General features: G+C 40.7%; 1 protein-coding gene across 6 annotated transcripts in view; it reads right to left on the bottom strand.

The window, feature by feature from the left end:
* specc1 (sperm antigen with calponin homology and coiled-coil domains 1) overlaps positions 1-17,041 on the bottom strand; it is an 81,202-nt gene that overhangs the window by 41,605 nt on the left and 22,556 nt on the right. For 4 of the 6 annotated variants that reach the window (XM_086309687.1, XM_086309690.1, XM_086309689.1 and 1 more), the window contains one exon: positions 1,657-3,218. In XM_086309687.1, the coding sequence (XP_086165813.1) occupies positions 1,657-3,218 (1,562 nt within the window). Of the gene's footprint in view, positions 1-1,656; positions 3,219-12,152; positions 12,687-17,041 lie in introns of those variants that run through there. The other 2 variants (XM_086309691.1, XM_086309692.1) reach the window with 2 other exon arrangements.

The following is a 17,041-nucleotide window of genomic DNA, read 5'->3' as shown; positions in this document are numbered from 1 at the left end:
CCAACTCTGACTAGTTCTGACTACATCATGGTGTTTTTTGCTCCACTGAAAGCTTTAGTCAAAGTTCTACTATGATTGCTGCTTTGAGAAATGACTTTGTAAAGTCAGTCTTTGACAGAACAAGATACTAAAACGAGACAGTGATGTAGTCACGCAGGACACCCTCCAACTGACACCACGTGGCTCTAATAGATCAAGATGTTTGTAAGTGAACTTATGGAGTGGTCACACCCTGACACCCACGTGCCTGAGGAGAGTTATGTGACTCTGAGGGTCCACCCTACTGTTGGCACCACAGTCACAGCCCAGTAATGACGACATCACTAAGCTGATGGTGACACATTTCGCTTTGGAACAACAACCGCCAACATGACCCCTAACTCATACTGCCTCAGCAGTTCTCGGATGTGTGGTGTTGTAGGAGAAAACCAAAATGAATACTGAGGAAACATATGAAAATCATTTAAGTGGCATTGAGTTCATGCATTGCAGTGGTGAGGTACTCAGTACCAATTTAACGGTCATGTTCACACCAGTGTGAGAGAAGTTTGTCCTCAGTCACACTCAAGAGAAAAATCACATGGCTTTTCCTTTCAGTCAAATTTTTAATCATTAAGATTCAAGACTCTTAATTATGAAAGCAAAACAAATTTATAGCAATAAGAAGTTCTGTACTTCTCAAGTACAATATATGCACAAGATTATAAGATATTACGGACAACTATGGCTGCTGTGTTTTGCAATTCTATACACAACTTACAGTAAGAGCGGATGAACAAATTGCTGTTTTGGTCACAGCAAGTCATAATTTACATCACAGGACCACTTTAAAAACAGTCCACAGGATCCATACTAAAACTGTACGGTGGTTGAAATGATCAGCGTTGAATTTTAATACGTTTATTAAGGAGAACTTGTTATACAACTGCAATTCTTCGGCTTAATAAATCAAACATAATTAAAAGCACTTGGTTGATTACTTGTATTTTTTTTTAAAACATCTGTAACATGTTATATAAAGTGAAATTAAATTTGTGAACTGGATCATAGACTGTGCCCAAATTCAGGGGCTACATCCTTCGAAGGACCTGGCCTTCCCGGTCTATGTAGGCCGCGTAGGTTGGAAGGGCAAGGCTGTTAAATTGGACGGTCTAGCCTACGACGTGTGGTTTCTGTTACCTAGCAACCACGACATAAGCAGCTACACCTGTGGTGGATGGCATGTTCGACAGTATACGTGGTTTGTCATATTTTATTTACATTATTACATCTATGTAAGCAGTTTCCCCAGTCTAAAAACATGTATGTATGCATCAGATCAGAGTATTCATTCATTCACACACACAGTCTTCCAATTTGTTTTTATACACTATTATTTTTGTTTTAGGAATTAGCATACACCTATTTCTCAGTCAAATTTGTTCATAAGGAAACATCATAAATGAAGTTCTTACTGCTCACATGCCACTCGGTTGCTTCCACTGAGTGTACTAACTACAGAGAGCCAAGATATGAATATGAATAGTTTCCAAAATGTCAAGCATATTTTCTTTATAGTGCATTTATGTGTTTAATCAACTGACCTGGTGAAGGTGCAATAAATATATTATGAATGCCAAGACGGAAAATATGTTATCAATTTTGCCCGTCTCTTACCTTAGACACGGAGGCTTGCACATGCTCAGTCTCAGCCTGCGCCTGAAGCAGCTCCTGTCTTAGTTCTGTCAGCTCCACTCCCAGCTTGTCTCTCTCAGTGTGGGCTGTCTTCAGCAGAGTCTGCAGCTCAGTGTTGTCACTGGCACTTTGCATAGCCTTCAACTCAGTCACTTTTTGCCTCTCAATGTCCACCTGTGCCTTCAACCTGTTGTTTTCCAGTCTCAGACCCTCAGCTGTTGCCCTCTGGTCTTCTGCAGCTTGAGCTGCCTGACCTCCGGCTTCCAGCTCTCTGTCCAACTGGGCTTGCAACCTGTCTAACTCCTCTCTGAGGCAGCGCACCTGGCTCTGGGCCTCCTGGTGCTCCTCCTCCAGGGCCCGCAAGCTGCCCGTTAGTTGCTGCTGGATGTCTACTAGCTTCTCCCGTTCAAAGCGTGAACTCTCTACCAGCTCAGCATACCTCTGCTCCAGTTCGACCAGTCTAGGCCTCTGGCTACCCAGCTCCTCCTCCCTCTGGGCCTGAGCCTGAGCCTGCTCCTGAAGCCGGACAGAGAGCGTTTCATTCTTTTGGGCCAATACCTCCAGACGCTCTCTCTGCTGTTGAAGTGAGGTCTGCAGGAGTCGTTTCTCCTCAACCAGACGCTCGTTCTCAGCTGTCAGCTCCTGCACCACTTGCTGCTGGTCAGCCAGCTCCTGTATTGTTGCCTGCAGTTCCTCCGATGTGCTGTGGTGGCTCTCCTCCATCTTGTGAATCTGTTCGGTTAGGCTCTGCAAGGAGATGTCCTGACCTCTGGCACTGTTAACTGCGCCTGCTTGATCAGTGCTCCCACTGACACCACTGCTTGCTGATTCTGAGCGTGATGGGATCTTCTCAAACTCTGAGGAGTCAGGTGACGGTGACCCCTTGGTGATGTCAGAACTGGAAGATCCAGAGGTTTTGAGTGGGCTGGCAGTAGAGGGGAGACTATGCTGTTGCGGAGCTGAAGAGTCTGAGGACAGGCCATTCACCAGAGGCTTGGAGGAAGTGCTTGTGTTTGTACTACAGATAGAAGATGCCTCCAAGCTAAGCAGCTTCTCCTTCAGTGCCTGATTCTCCTCTCTGAGGGCTGCCAGCTCCCTCTGAAACTTCCCATTCTTCTCCCTCAGCTCTCCAACCAGCACAAGGGCCTCCCCCACCTGTCCTTGCTCGCGATCGGCTGCAGGTTCTTGAGGTGAAACAGAATTGGATGAGGGTGAGGAGGAAGCAGAAGAGGCTTTACCCTTACAGCGTTGCAACTCCATCCTGAGATTGCTGATCTCTAGGTCTTTAGCCTTTGCCTCAGCAAGAAGCTCCTTCACCTGGCTTTCCAGAATACTCTTTTCTTGGCCCTCTGCATCTGCACGAGATTTGGCTGAATTACGGGTCTGTCTTGTCATGGTCGAGAGGCTGGAAGTGCTGGCACTGGAAACCAGTCTCTTTGTGGAATTGCTCTTCAGCTGGTCCCTTAGAGAGCTGCGGTCTCTTGTTATGGCAGAGGGCATTTCTCTAGGAGCAGGGATTCCAGACTTCTTGACAGTTTGTGCACCTGAAAAACACACAAAGAAGTATATAATGAAACGGTGTTTAATTATAAATCAGTTTTGCCACTGGATAAGTGTAAACAATTTTTTCCCTTCGCATTGTCAGCTAAAAGGCCACTTTAACAGACTGTGTTGGGGACCAATTGTTATAAAGACTTAAATGCCAAAACAAATCTAAGCCTCTACATCTGATAGCTGCTAAAATCATAACTATAACCTTCAAACAAAACTGAGTGGCTACATAAGTAGAACCACTGAAAATTTCATAAAACCAATACAAACAATATTATTTACAAGGATCAAACTTGTTAATTGTGTTTAATAGCTAAAGTGGATCAAATACTCATTTAATTTGAAACTGAAAAATACAAAGAAACAAAAGAGTCCACTTGGACTACAAATGTAAATCCTGTGATGATACAGAGTCCAGATTCATAATTTGTGATTCATGCATCAATAAACTTGTTCTTTGTAGTATTATCATGTAGCAGGCTTCACACTGACAAGTGGAGGTTAACAGAATCAACATACCCCCATGCTAGAACCAGGAATTTGTTAACATCATGTGATGACACTAACTGAACAGACAGTGCATCGCATTCATACTTGTATTATTCAGCACATGGTCACTATACCCTATTCACATATTGTTCTCTGTTTGGACAACAGTACATTTGCCTGACACTGTCTGTTGCTCGCTGTAACCATTCATGACTGCAGCAGAGCCTAACTGCATCAATGTGGGCTGCAGCCACGAGGCCTTTCTAGACCCCTCTCAAATATGAAGAGTATTTACTGATGCCTCGCATGAGTTGTGTGCCGCCTGAAAACGCTGTATTGTTTGTTTTCAGATCATCAGCAAACAGCAAAACGGACACAAGGGGCCTGCTTGTTTCAAAGGATGACAAAGGTCCCTGTGCACGTGGAGCAATCAGGCACAGAACAGTTTAAGCAGAGCACAGACAGAGACAGCACTGTCTCTCTCTCTCTCTCATACATGCAGCTTCATCATCAAGCCCCCAAAGCAAAGGCTAGACAGGCATCCTGTGAGGAGACGGATCATCACCCAGAGGAACATGCGCACACACTTCAAGCAAAGACGCATACAAAATGGAAAAAACAAATGGACTCGTTTTGAATGGAAATCCTATACCTCCGTGGTTTTTTTTTTAATACTGTGCCATTGATAGGCTCTGTACACAGACTACCCCCTCATTCAATTAGGTAGGTAGGCAGAAGCTGCCAACACTGGCACAATTTCTGGGGTACAAAGCTGTTTAAGATTCCTGCAGTGAGAAGCCTTGCTTCGAAAGCAGAGTGGTAAAATCATATCAACTGTGTCAAAGTTTTCGGTGAAAATCCTTAAACAATCAGATTTGAAAGACAACTGTAGACTATGCAAATGAAGAATAGTAGCATGGGCTCTGGACACTGTGTGTTGTCACTCCTTAAAAGATCTGCCACGTGCCTCAAATGAAGGGATGCTACGGTTTTCTTTCCAAGCTCCTTAGATGCTACAGTTTATAAATGCAGAACTTCTTATCCTGTCAGGTGAACTGAGACCCAGATCTTCACAAAGAGCCAAAGAACTGCATCAACATTCACAGTTACATGTCTGCATTTCACAGATGATGAACCCATGACTGACAGAATGAGGACAGAAAGCACTCCTAAAGTCCCATGAAAGATGTTAACATAAAATAAACCCTGAATGTTTACTACATTTTACTATGCACTTCTCGAAGCACCATCCACACGTGGGAGGCAAAGAAACACCTACCAACTCATATTCTAATGATGGGTGCTAATAAAGAGAGGCTAAATAGGTCTATGTGAGAGAGAGTCTGGAGTGATTAAGATCAGGCTATTTCCTTGAGAATGACTGATGCCAAGAATGGGACTGTGGGCCAGCCTTCCATTTGCTGTCCCTTCATCTTCTGTTTTCTTCTTGCTCTTAGTGAATAAAACCCAGATGGAGCACATGAACTCACTCATCTTTAGATCACCCACCTCTTTAACCATGACATCACCACAGCTGCTTCATGTGCACAGAGAAATGACACCAGTCTCAATGCCAGCAGTTAGCACATGCAAAAAGAGACACTAAATAGCCACTAGTATACAGAGTCCGGTAGTTACAGAACCAAGCCTTCGATGCAAGGCTCCATATCAGAGGTGCTTTGCACTCCAATGTATCCAAATTCTACCAATTACCATTAATTAAAACCACTTATAGTATGTTTCAGTTAGAAACATTACAGTCAACAAAAGACTGATATTTACATCTGCAATAATTTATATGTGGTGATGGTTTTGTTCCACAAGCTATCTATTCTGCTATGTGGATAAATGGAAATTCAGAGGCAGGGAGAGCAGAAGCAGGACCTCCCCAGGATCCAGGACCTCAGGAAAGTAAGAGCTGGGGTGGCAGTGGTTACAAAGTGGCTTGGAAATACATGCTGATAGAGTTTTAATAGCATGCTCTATATGAGATTTGGTAATTGGATGAGTAGCAGACTACTGATTGGCATTGAGATCAGCTTATTGTCTGGGATTTATGGCAGGTACAGAACAGGTTGAACTTCCTTAAGGTTACTAAGCATTTGGTATTACTGCTGACAGGTGACAGTATTTTTTTTTTTTAAACATTTACTACTACAGTTAGTTTGTTTCCATGACACTAGCTGGAGAATATTTATTATTTTATACTCAAACTACCATCCTAATTGGCTAAATGTGGAAGGACTCCCTGAGAAGAAAGAGTAAATTAGAATGTGGTCAATGATATAAAATATGATAGCTGAAGAGTTTTTACTGAGACAATATAGTTGACATGGACATGAAAAGGCACTTATAATATTATTTCCTTATAAATAACAGGGGTTTCACAAATGTTGAAGAACCAAGAAAGTAAACAAAAGAACTATTAAAAAAAATTAACCATCACGTTTTCTGAGAGTAAAACATACCACTTAGTTTACAGACTAATGAAAGAAAGAAAGTAGGTGTGTTAACATCACTAATTAGGTGTCCCTCCCATCACTAAATTCACACACCACATTACAGCAATTTGACTGTTCAGTCAAAGCGGTAATATTAACTGAGGGCATGAACTGCAGAGAAAGCACAGCACAGACTTTATAGTTTTCAGGGCACATTAAAAACTTGTACTTCTAATTACTCTATTAATGTGCAAGAACTACATTTACTTTAGGGTCTTCAAAGAATAACATTTCCACTGTGGGTGTGCAAGTGCAAACCTTTCACAAATCAAAGTTAAAGCAGAGATAGTTAGCGGTTATCTTCCCCTTAATTTATTACAGTCTTTGATGTAGGTTGGCTCAGATCCAGAATCTTTTATAGCTACATCTGAGAAGAACTACTAAATTGATGAAAAGGAGTGGAATGGGCAGGTAAATGACATACTGACTGTACCTCTTCTAGAAAGGAATAAATCTGCATGCAGCCAATGAGACCAACTCTTATTAATAGGGAGATAAAACTACTGGGAAAAGCCAGCTTTGAACAAAAAGGAGGGAATCTTTCCCAGAGCACTTTCACTGTTATATTCAGTGTATCGGGAACCGTTTTAGCCCTCTTGTCACAAATATTAACGTGTTGATTATAGCTGCCCTGGAATTTTCATATACAAGCTATACCACCACTGTTTATACAGCAACTACAAAAACAGCATGCATGTTATTGTGGAGACTGCCCACATGAAATAAATGTGTTGTTTACATTAACTAATTATCTAACTGACTCAAACAGAATGACTTCCAGTAGCGCAAACTTTTAAAAAAAAGTCATCACATTAATGCAGAGTGCAGGCTTTTTTTTTTTTTTTTTTGCTAATGAAGATAAGCTTTCAAATCACAGTAGGAGCCGTGTGGATGGACACAGTCCAGCACTGACCAGTCAACTGCAGCTCGCCTGACAGCCAGCCAGCTAAGAGGTGACAGAGTGCACAGTGAGCAGAATGCACAAAGCCTTCAATTTACAGAGCAGCAGGATCATGGGTGAAGAGTCATGGTGAAATAATGACTGCAGGTGGTCAAGTGTCAGACAGTTGGCACCTGAAATGACGCATTGGCACCGTCACCATAATAAACAAGCTTTGGAAGAGAATCTCTTACTGCCACCCAGCAGTCTTCTCCTCTGGCTTTGAGGAAATGTGATGTGCAGTTTTCCAGTCAGGTGGAAGAAGAAAGGAGAGACGGAAACACAGTCTGTGTGTTTGGACTTCCTGTTGTCCCACTGACAGGACATGAAATAGGTCAACAGGCGCCCTTCAGTCAGATACCAGGACTCAGGCATTCCTTTCTTCTTACCAAAGAGGAAGATAGACAAAACTGAGGCTCCATGACTGCCACACTGACTGAGCAGAGATTAGTGTGGATGCTGAACTGTGTTACAACAGCCAGTCAACCACTAAAAACTATTAAAATTCTTTTTTTAAAACATAAACATGCTTTGGAATATAGCACAAACATGTGTTTCACAACAATTCCTTAAAATTCCTCTTTTTTAAACTTGCTCTCATTCAAGGAGCATATTTAATGCAATAAGACAATTGATAATATCCAAATAATTGAAGCTCCTTCAAGCAAGTCTCACTACAGTCTAACACCTGTCTTAAAAAGCATTCAAGTACAAAGACAATTTGAATTGTTATCTGCATTTGGGATACCCCCCCAGAAAACAAAACACAACACCTTGTTCATGTTACTTTTACTGTTACTTTGAACACCAATAAATATTTAAAATTATTACTTTGTAACACCAGATTTTAAGAGGTTTTTGTTTTTTTAAACCAATATCAGAAAATGCTTCTAAGTGGTTGGCGAGCTGCTCTGCCATCAGGTTTATGGCAGTGCAATTGTAAAAAGTAGACTCCATTCAAACTTTTATTACTAGGCTGAAATTAAGGCAATGAACTGCTCATTTACTCATAGACACAGAGCCTCCTGGAAAGCATCAAGCCTCCCTAGTCTCCTCTGTAAGCAGAAGTGCAGAAAAATACCCCATTAATCTAACGCCCTTGGTGTAACCTGCCAGCAGGTGACATGTTAATCAACTCTGCCAGCAACTGACCGGGCAAACCTTCCACCCAGTCTTTGAAGAAGACATAATGTGTGCCAGACTGAGCTGAGATACTCGTTTCTGCCCAAAAAGTGTACAGCTCTGTGCTTCCTCTGCAACTCAGCAGGGAGGTGCACCGTGAGAGCTGGCAAGCCAAAGAGGGACACTTGGCCTGAGTTCTTTGGCTCCTTTAATCATCTTGATTGAATCGTTGCAACTGGCCTGCATGTGAAGACTTTTAACACAGCGCCCTTATGCTGATCCACTCAGCTTCACATTACTTATAGAGCCAATACCCTACAAAGAAATCCAATAGCACAAGCCATGAGCAGGCCAAGTGAGAGGGAGGATTTCTCTATGCATGGAAAATAGTTTAACACTGGACTCATAGAAGGATCATATGGCATTTTACATGCTAATGAGTTTAAGGGATCAGCTGGTGTGATGGGTAATAGGTTGTCATGAGTATTACTTGATTTAAGCTTCTGATGATTTCCATCTGAGCGTTAGTCCTTTAGAATGACTACTACTGACTTGGGCTGAATTAATCATCTGTGATTTGCTCTCCTGGAGTAATCACAACAAGGCAATAAAGCAACATATCCTGGAATTATTAAGGAAAAAAAATAGAAACTGAATTAGCAACTTTACAACTTCTAATCTTAAATTACACAGAGGAACTTTGGCAGTTTCGGCTGGCCAGAATTAAATGGATAATCAAAAGAAAGGAAACTAATTTTATATAATAATGCAATACATCTATGCACAGTTCAGCTTTAATGAACTACTAATGCAAATTCAAAATATGAGCTACCTCTAACCAAGTCTGCTGATTTTCCAGGGGACTGAAAGGACAACAATATTAGCCATGGCTCACAACGCACAATCACTCACAAACTCACCATGTTCTCAGCACCACTGAGGGTACCGAGTGAGTGATCCTTGTTGTTCCATTTTCTAGTATGACCGGACACTAGGGTAGAGATTATTAACAAGATGACACCCAGTACAAAGTGACAGTTGTGTGAGCTTTCTTTGGCCTGTTGTTCTCAAGACAAAAACTGGGCTAACATTGACAGAAAGGCCAGGATTATCATTCCCAGACTGAGGATGAACCACAGCCAGCTGCTGACAGATATACAAACCACATCAAGTCAAGTTTGATTTGGTATGCATTGAACACACAATCACAGGCTTAGTGGCTTGCATGTCAGATCCAGCATTCTTGTAATGGTGTCCGTGTCATATATGTATTGTTAGTTGCTCTATCATAAATTTCGGAGTTTTATAAGCTCAGGGATGAAGGCAAAAAGAACAACAACAAAAAAGTATCAACTTTGATGTCCAGGCTACAGCCTCTGTTACACAAACAGGACATTTAGACAGCACACACGTCCCGTTGCAAACACAAAGTACTACAGCATGGATGGTGTATTTACTGTACCAATTGCCAGCTGCCACGGAAAATGTGACTGGTGTAACTTCCTCACAGTGTAACTTCCTCACGGTGTCCTGACTATCAGAAGTTGGACAAATGTGCTTCCTCATCGTAAATCCCTGCTCTGCGTCAATTTACTCTGATATGCCATTCACATGGCACGTTATTCCGTGCCCTTCCACATTCTTTGACTTGGAGCGAAAGTCTGAAATGAAACCGAGTAAAGCTGTGTGAATCCTAAAAACTTGAGTCCATGGAGCGTTCTTCTACTTAAATATACGAAAATACATCTTCTGTGTCAGTTCACAAAGACTCACACACAAACATACAAAAAAAAAAATGTGTGAAAACAAGAAAAGAAATTTTCAATACTGAAACAAGTCTATTTATCCACACATACACTGTAGACAGCTAAAGGTAACGGCATTTCGATTGGTGTTTTAAGTCATTCCAAATTAAACATAAGAGCCCTGATGTTGCTGTACCACTAATACACTGAGTGTGGACAGAAAGAACAGTGTTATTGTAATGACAACATGCCAAAATGCCACATAAATATTAGGCTCCTCTACATTTTTGGCCATGTCCTCACACATTACAGCTACCTCCAAGCATTCCAATCAAAATTCTGCAGAGACCACAAATGTGTGAAATTCCCATTTTTGACCATATGAAAATCACAACAATCTATTTGACCTCATTACACAAACATGTTTTAACCTTTTTTTAAACAATTCCTGAGCCCCAAACATGTATAATTTATTGAGTTGTAGGCCCGAAAATAGACCCACTGTTATTGGACCATATTTCACAGATGATTCATCAACAGCCGACAGCTCGCTGACCACAGGTTTGGCTGCTCTCCTGGTCAGGAGAGAGGAAGCCTTGTTGCAGTAGTAGCCATCAGTGTGGTTTGCTCGTGATAACGACCCGCTTATCACTGCAGCAGACAGCTCACTCCTTAGACTTCCACTTGAGAGATAACACCATCAATCAAATCAGAACAAGTTCCTCCTGTTCCCACATTTCTTTCCATTCTTCAGGCACCAGAGCGGTTATTCGCTTTTTAAAATCCCAGTCTGACAAACCTCATCTGGCCTAACTGTCAGGGTGTATCAGAAAGCTAATGGAGGAATTACAAACTTCACTGTTTTTGTCCATCAACATATTGTTGTTTAGCAGATGGTGACTGGTGACTTTATTAAGGCCTAAGTATCTTTTTTTTCTGTGCATCATTTGCCTTATAGCTTTTGGCATATCTTGATGTCAAGAAAAGGCATAATAAAAATATTTCAATATTTCATTTGTGATAATAGCTCAGTGTGGGTAGTTAATAAAAATAGGCCCTTCAATAGCTAATATAGCTGAAGGAATGTTTAATTTCATAATGTAGGTTCATGTGGGACGCTGGACCAATCATCATCGAGTACATACTGCATTTAGTAACTGCATCGTTTAAGCACTTCTCTTAACTAAAAGAGAATAATTGATTATTACTCCATATTACCAGTTCACTCTAATTCATTTCCACCACGCATACTTCTACACTACCTGTAAAACTGTACTTTGCACCCACATGTTGCTTAGTAAACAGGTAACATTTTGTGAGATCAAAGGTAACATTAATTTCTTAGTTCTGCTTTTAAATTCAGTATCAGCAATCTTTTGTGTATAATACATTAACTGTGTGCTCCATGCGGTATGTACACTGGAAAGACCTAATCTTGTCAAGCAAGCTGCAGCCTGCAACCACTGCCTTCCAATCTGAGCCTTCTGTGCTTTATCATCCAACAACACATGCCACTGCTATGAAATGATGCAGCTTACGCCCACGACTGATAAAATACTGTATGTGTGTGTGTGTGTGAGAGAGTGCGTGTCAATGACTTGGGTCTCTGCAGAGCCATGTCTAAACTTGCAAATATAATCACATAAGCGAATAAAGATGTGATTAATGTCTTTGTTTAATATTTTATATTAAGAGGCTCTGCACATAAGATGCTATGCTAATTTTGTTACAGAAATGTTGAAAGCTTAAGATGTGAAATGTCCTGGTTGTCTGAAGATCAGCACAAAGTGCTGCTGAGAGCAGTTCAGAGGGACTGAAATAGGAATCTTACAGTGGCACAATGAACTCGGGGATGTGAGCGTAATGATCTCCTCTGGCAGGTTCCCTCATGCTTACTGACAGGCAAACCTAACTCGGTACTTGCCCTTCGCATATATACAAACACAGATCTGTGCTGTCTGACTAAATGCAGAAACACACCAGATCCAAAACCACACAGACATAACGTAGAAAAAGAAAGCAGCAACAAACTTGTAACACGCTTAAACAGCTTCTGTAGCTCCAGGCCACATTCAGCCAGCGCTACAGTCAGCACTCATTAATCAGGACTTGTCTGTTAAATGTACTTACATATTGCAAATAGTATTTAGAAATAGTCCATCTTTCTTGGTTTGTTTTTTTTTTAACTGAGAAGACAAACGAAACACAAAGATGTGATGCTGAGGTAAACCACGATACAAGAAGCAGACCTGACTCCGTTTCCTCCTGCCTCCCTGCTTGGTTCCCCATGTTGGTCCGCTCCGCCGCTCCCACACTCCACACCAGGGCAGACTAATCCAAGAGTCCGTGGCTGCGGGGGTAGAGGTGTGTGCGCGCGCACGAGTGGTGGGCTTGTTTCTTCTGTTCAGCACCCAAAATCAGCACCACATAGAGAGGACGCAATAAGAGATGTGAAATCCTTCTTATTCTTCCTTCTTTTCTCCTCTCTTTGCCAGGACTATACGAGTCTGTGTGTCTGCATGAGCATGTGTGAGGAGACGGGCTGCTGTCCCATCAATGAGTGAGTGTACGTGAAAGCGTGCGAGTTTGTCCTCCAGGATGGTGACAGTTTGTCACACTGGCAGGCGGGCAGGCAGGCAGGCAGGGAGCGTCGTGTGCACCTCATTATAGTACTGATGACTGGAATCAGCTCAGAGGAGGCGTGGCTTCCTCAGCCAGACACAAAACCCCCCGCAGAAACACACACTTTAACACACCTCCTCTCTCTGCTGCCAGTCAGTTTACTCTCACTAGTACCAGCTGAACAATGGAGAGATGATCTGTCCCTCAGTGGAACAAAAAAGGACAAGTATGAGCCAAAGAAGAGGGTGGAGGGAAGTAGGAAGGAAAGAGAAGCAGGAGCAAAGGAAAGGCAACATTTGTAATTTTTGGCAGATGGTGGCAGCTTGTCTTTTCTTTTCAAACTTTCTTCCATGCCTGCTCCCACATACAGATTTATAAAAATATAAAGAAGAGAAAAGTCTTCAAAAATGGGAAAAGGAGATGCGGGTGTGAGGAGTGTGTGTCAGGGGCCACCACAAGCTTTCACTAGCATTTTCCCTACAGTGCACCCAGCAGGGAACAATAGCATGTGCATGTATGTGGGTTCACCTACATGTAAAAAGCTGGGAGGGGGTGATGGTCTAGCTTTGGTGTTTGTTCTGTCTTCTCTCATTCACAATATAAGTACAAAACTGTAAAGGAGAATAAAGTATGATCAACTATAGTAGCCTCTTCTTTAGGCTCCTAAATGTTGAATAGATTAGAATATACCTGTGTGTCAAAATAGCCTGTACTCTAATATGTAAGATCTGACTCTGAGACCCCAAAACATCAAATGCACATGGATGTATTTCTTCAAAATTAACATTCATTTTTGCTGCACTATATTTTTTTTTTAAGCTACACGTGACACAGATAAGCACTGATATTTTTAGGAGTATGAGAGTCTCTGTTGCATAAGCTGAGAGCTGCTGGATTATTTTCTTTCTGCTCAAAAGAACTGTAGAAATGTACTGATAAGCAGAATAATAATGCAAAGGTCATTTATAGTTGTGCATTTTTAGTTGAATATAGTTTTGAATTAGAAAATATTATTAACAGAGAAGCCATTTAAAAATTCTCTAGTAGCTGCAAGGAAGATCTAGTTTGCTACACGATTCTGCCCACGTCAGCCTGAATATTCAGCCCTTTGATACAACACTGTACGGGTCTTTTCATATCATATGATTGTTGCATAAACTGCTTATACAGCTTCCTCTTCCTTTCCTAATATTTTCTTCTCTCCTCTTGGAGCAGCACATCCACCTTGGTAAACAAACATGCCTCTAATCCAACTAAGAATGTTCTCCTCACTGCAGGATGTTCATCTCTGCGGGTCCAAGAGACCCCTTTCAAAATTTGGCAAGACCACTGCTCTTTGTCTAGTGTCTTTCGGTGACTCGCTGGGGTCACGGGCTTCTACACAGAGGAATTTCAAACTTTGAGCCAAAACTCTGGCCAGCAAACCTAAAAAGCGCAAAATGCATTTAGCCTGAGTTGATCCCAGATACAAGAGCAAAGCTATAACTGCTTAACGTAAGCTTCTTTTCCACTGTATGCAAAATAAATAGAGAACACAATCATACCGTTTTATGATCATTATGGGAGACAAAAGGAAGAGATAAACAGTAATGCTACTTTTTTTAATACTCTCTGTAGATACGGTAAGCATATACAGTCCTGTGAAAAAGTATCAGCCTCATGTCTTATGTTTTATGCATATTTCTCACACAGATCATCATCAGATTATGTTCAGATATTAGACAAGGTTAACCTGTGTAAATACCAAATTTGATTTTTGGATAATAATTTCATTTATTAGGGGACAAAAACTATTCAAAGCTACCCAGTCCTGTGTGAAAAAAGTATTTACTGCATTTCTTAAATCACAAATTAATTATAAATAAACACACTTTTATTTATAAAAGTTAAATTCACACCTGATTACTGAAAACTAGTTTAATCAAAGAATCCCCTAAATAGAACCTGTCTGACAAAGTGAAGCAGGGCAAAAGATCTCAAAAAGCAACACATCTTGCTACAAACGAAAGAAAAGGAAACAAAGTCACTGACATGTATCAATATGGAAATGAAGTGAACCACAGTGAGATCCATCTATATCCATCCACAAATGGAGAAACTGTGGAACAGTGATGAACTTTCCTTGGAGTGACTGCACTACCAAAATTACATCAAGGGCACATGTCATACATATTGCCTTGAAAAAACAGCAATTCATGTAAAACTAACACTAAATATTATAAAAAGAACATCATACCAACAGTCAAACATGGTGGTGGTAGTGTGATGGTCTGGGGATGCCTCACTGCTTCAGGACATGGATGACTTGTTATAATAGATGGAATCTATAATTCTGTATATAATTATAATTGCAGGGTTATAATTCTCTCTATAACCCTGATGGAGAGTGTCCAGTCATCAGTTTGTGCCCTGAAGCTTGGGTTATGTGGCAGGACAATCTGAAACACATCAGCACGTCCACCTCTGCATGGCTAACCCCCCCCCCCGGAAAATTACGATTTTTGGGACGACTTGGTCAAATGTTGCTTCTGCATGAGTTTGCACAGGGCATTCATGTTAAAAAAAACAAAACAAAAAAAAACAAACAAAAAAAAAACAAAAAAAAAAAACGCTGCACAACAAGAAGGGTGGAACAAAATTCCTCCACATTGACATGAATGACTCACTGGAAGTTATCACAAATACTTGATTTGCAGGTCTTGCTGATAAGAGTAGCACAACCAGTTTTTAGGTATAGGAGCCAATTACTTTTTCACATAGGGGCAGGCAGATTTAGATAGCTTTTTCCTTTATTGAATGAAATCATCATAGGAGATTTCTTATATAAATAAATTGATTTGAGCCATGTAAACACTGAATTATATTGTAAAGGTGCAAAACTGTGTCATCATATCATATTATTGCCATATTCATATCATATCTTGCCTTTTGTATTTCAGGTTATCTTTGTGTATTATTAATTACGGCTTGATGATCCGAAACATGTAAGTGTGACAAATATAAAAATAAAAAACCCACTAAGGAATCAGGAAGAGTGCAAATACTTTTTCACTGCACTGTATGTCTCACGGCTTTTCATTGTGTGTCTGTTTGCTATGGCTGACTGCTTATGCTGAATGAGGTGTCTCAGTGGACTGTAACACGTTTGATTAATTTATCTGACATGTACTGTATGAGGAGTTCTAGGACCATACCAGTTTTCCTCCTGCCTGACGCAAGCAGACAGGGCCCTGCTGGGACCATGTGCTATGGCTGAGTGTGGTGTCTGGGTTGTGCATAGTAAAATTTACAGACAGTATGGGGTCCATAGTACCTGAAGCACACCTCTGTCTCCTGGCTCTGCAGATCATTGACCCTTAACCATTATCTGACATCTTCTTTTTCTTCAGACAGTGAATTCAGGCACTATTAGAAAACTGACACAAGCTATAAACTCATTAATAGAAAACAAAGTCAAACTCTATCAGGTTTAGCCAGCCAACCTCAACTCCATCACTGTATGACAGGCAAGTTCACAAAGAAGACACTGGATGTTAATGAATAACTATAGTATTCACACTAATAATGAAAACTTGTCTCTTGTAAATCATCTGCCTCCACCCAAAGAGTATTCCTCGAGTAGTGCTGATCATCACACCAATAACCTTTGCATAGCCCACCTATAAAAATACCCTCCCTCTATGAGAAAGCTTGTCAGTATAGTCTCCTGAGTTACACTGGGAAAGCACTGCACTGACATGTCATTAGGAGAATTGCAGAAGAAACACAAAACACATTAAGGTGTCTGTACTTAAAAATGCCCCGCTCTCAAAAACTCCTCATGTTGGTTGGAGTCGTCAACCTTGATGTAAAAAGCGACACAGCCTACAAAATCTATACAAAGGGAGTAAGAATGAGATACGATCCGATATGAGATCAAATACGGCAATAATATGACATGATGACAAAGTCTTGCACTTTTACAATACAATTCAGCTCAAATCAATTTATATAAGAAATCTCCTATGATATTGGCTGGCACATTATCGCAGGTATAACACATGATGACAATTAGATATATTAGATAAAAATGTATAAGAAAGCATCATATATGCATGTACAATGACTACAGCTACAGTACATCTCAAACCTATTTATACAACAAACCTACATTACATTATTATATTAATAAGAGATAACATCTTATGACAGTCATTGCTACTTATAAAGTCAGTGTTGCTCAATCTCTCTCACTGGTATAACCACTAAACATCACGTGACATGAAAACATGTGATCAATAAAGGATAAATTAAGGTGGATAAATCCAGGAGTAAAGCAATGTGAATTTTGTCTAATAATAACATTAATATTACAAAATATCATAATAAATATTAGATTACGATAATCGGATATTTAA

This window comes from Aulonocara sp. 'chitande type north' Nkhata Bay, linkage group LG10 (assembly GCF_057382095.1).
Source record: "Aulonocara sp. 'chitande type north' Nkhata Bay isolate Kocher_YH1m ecotype deep benthic linkage group LG10, A_spYH_male_GT1.1, whole genome shotgun sequence".
NCBI classification, from domain to species: domain Eukaryota; kingdom Metazoa; phylum Chordata; class Actinopteri; order Cichliformes; family Cichlidae; genus Aulonocara; species Aulonocara sp. 'chitande type north' Nkhata Bay.
Note: the sequence above shows the minus strand (reverse complement) of the source record. Positions and strands in the feature narration are given on the sequence as shown.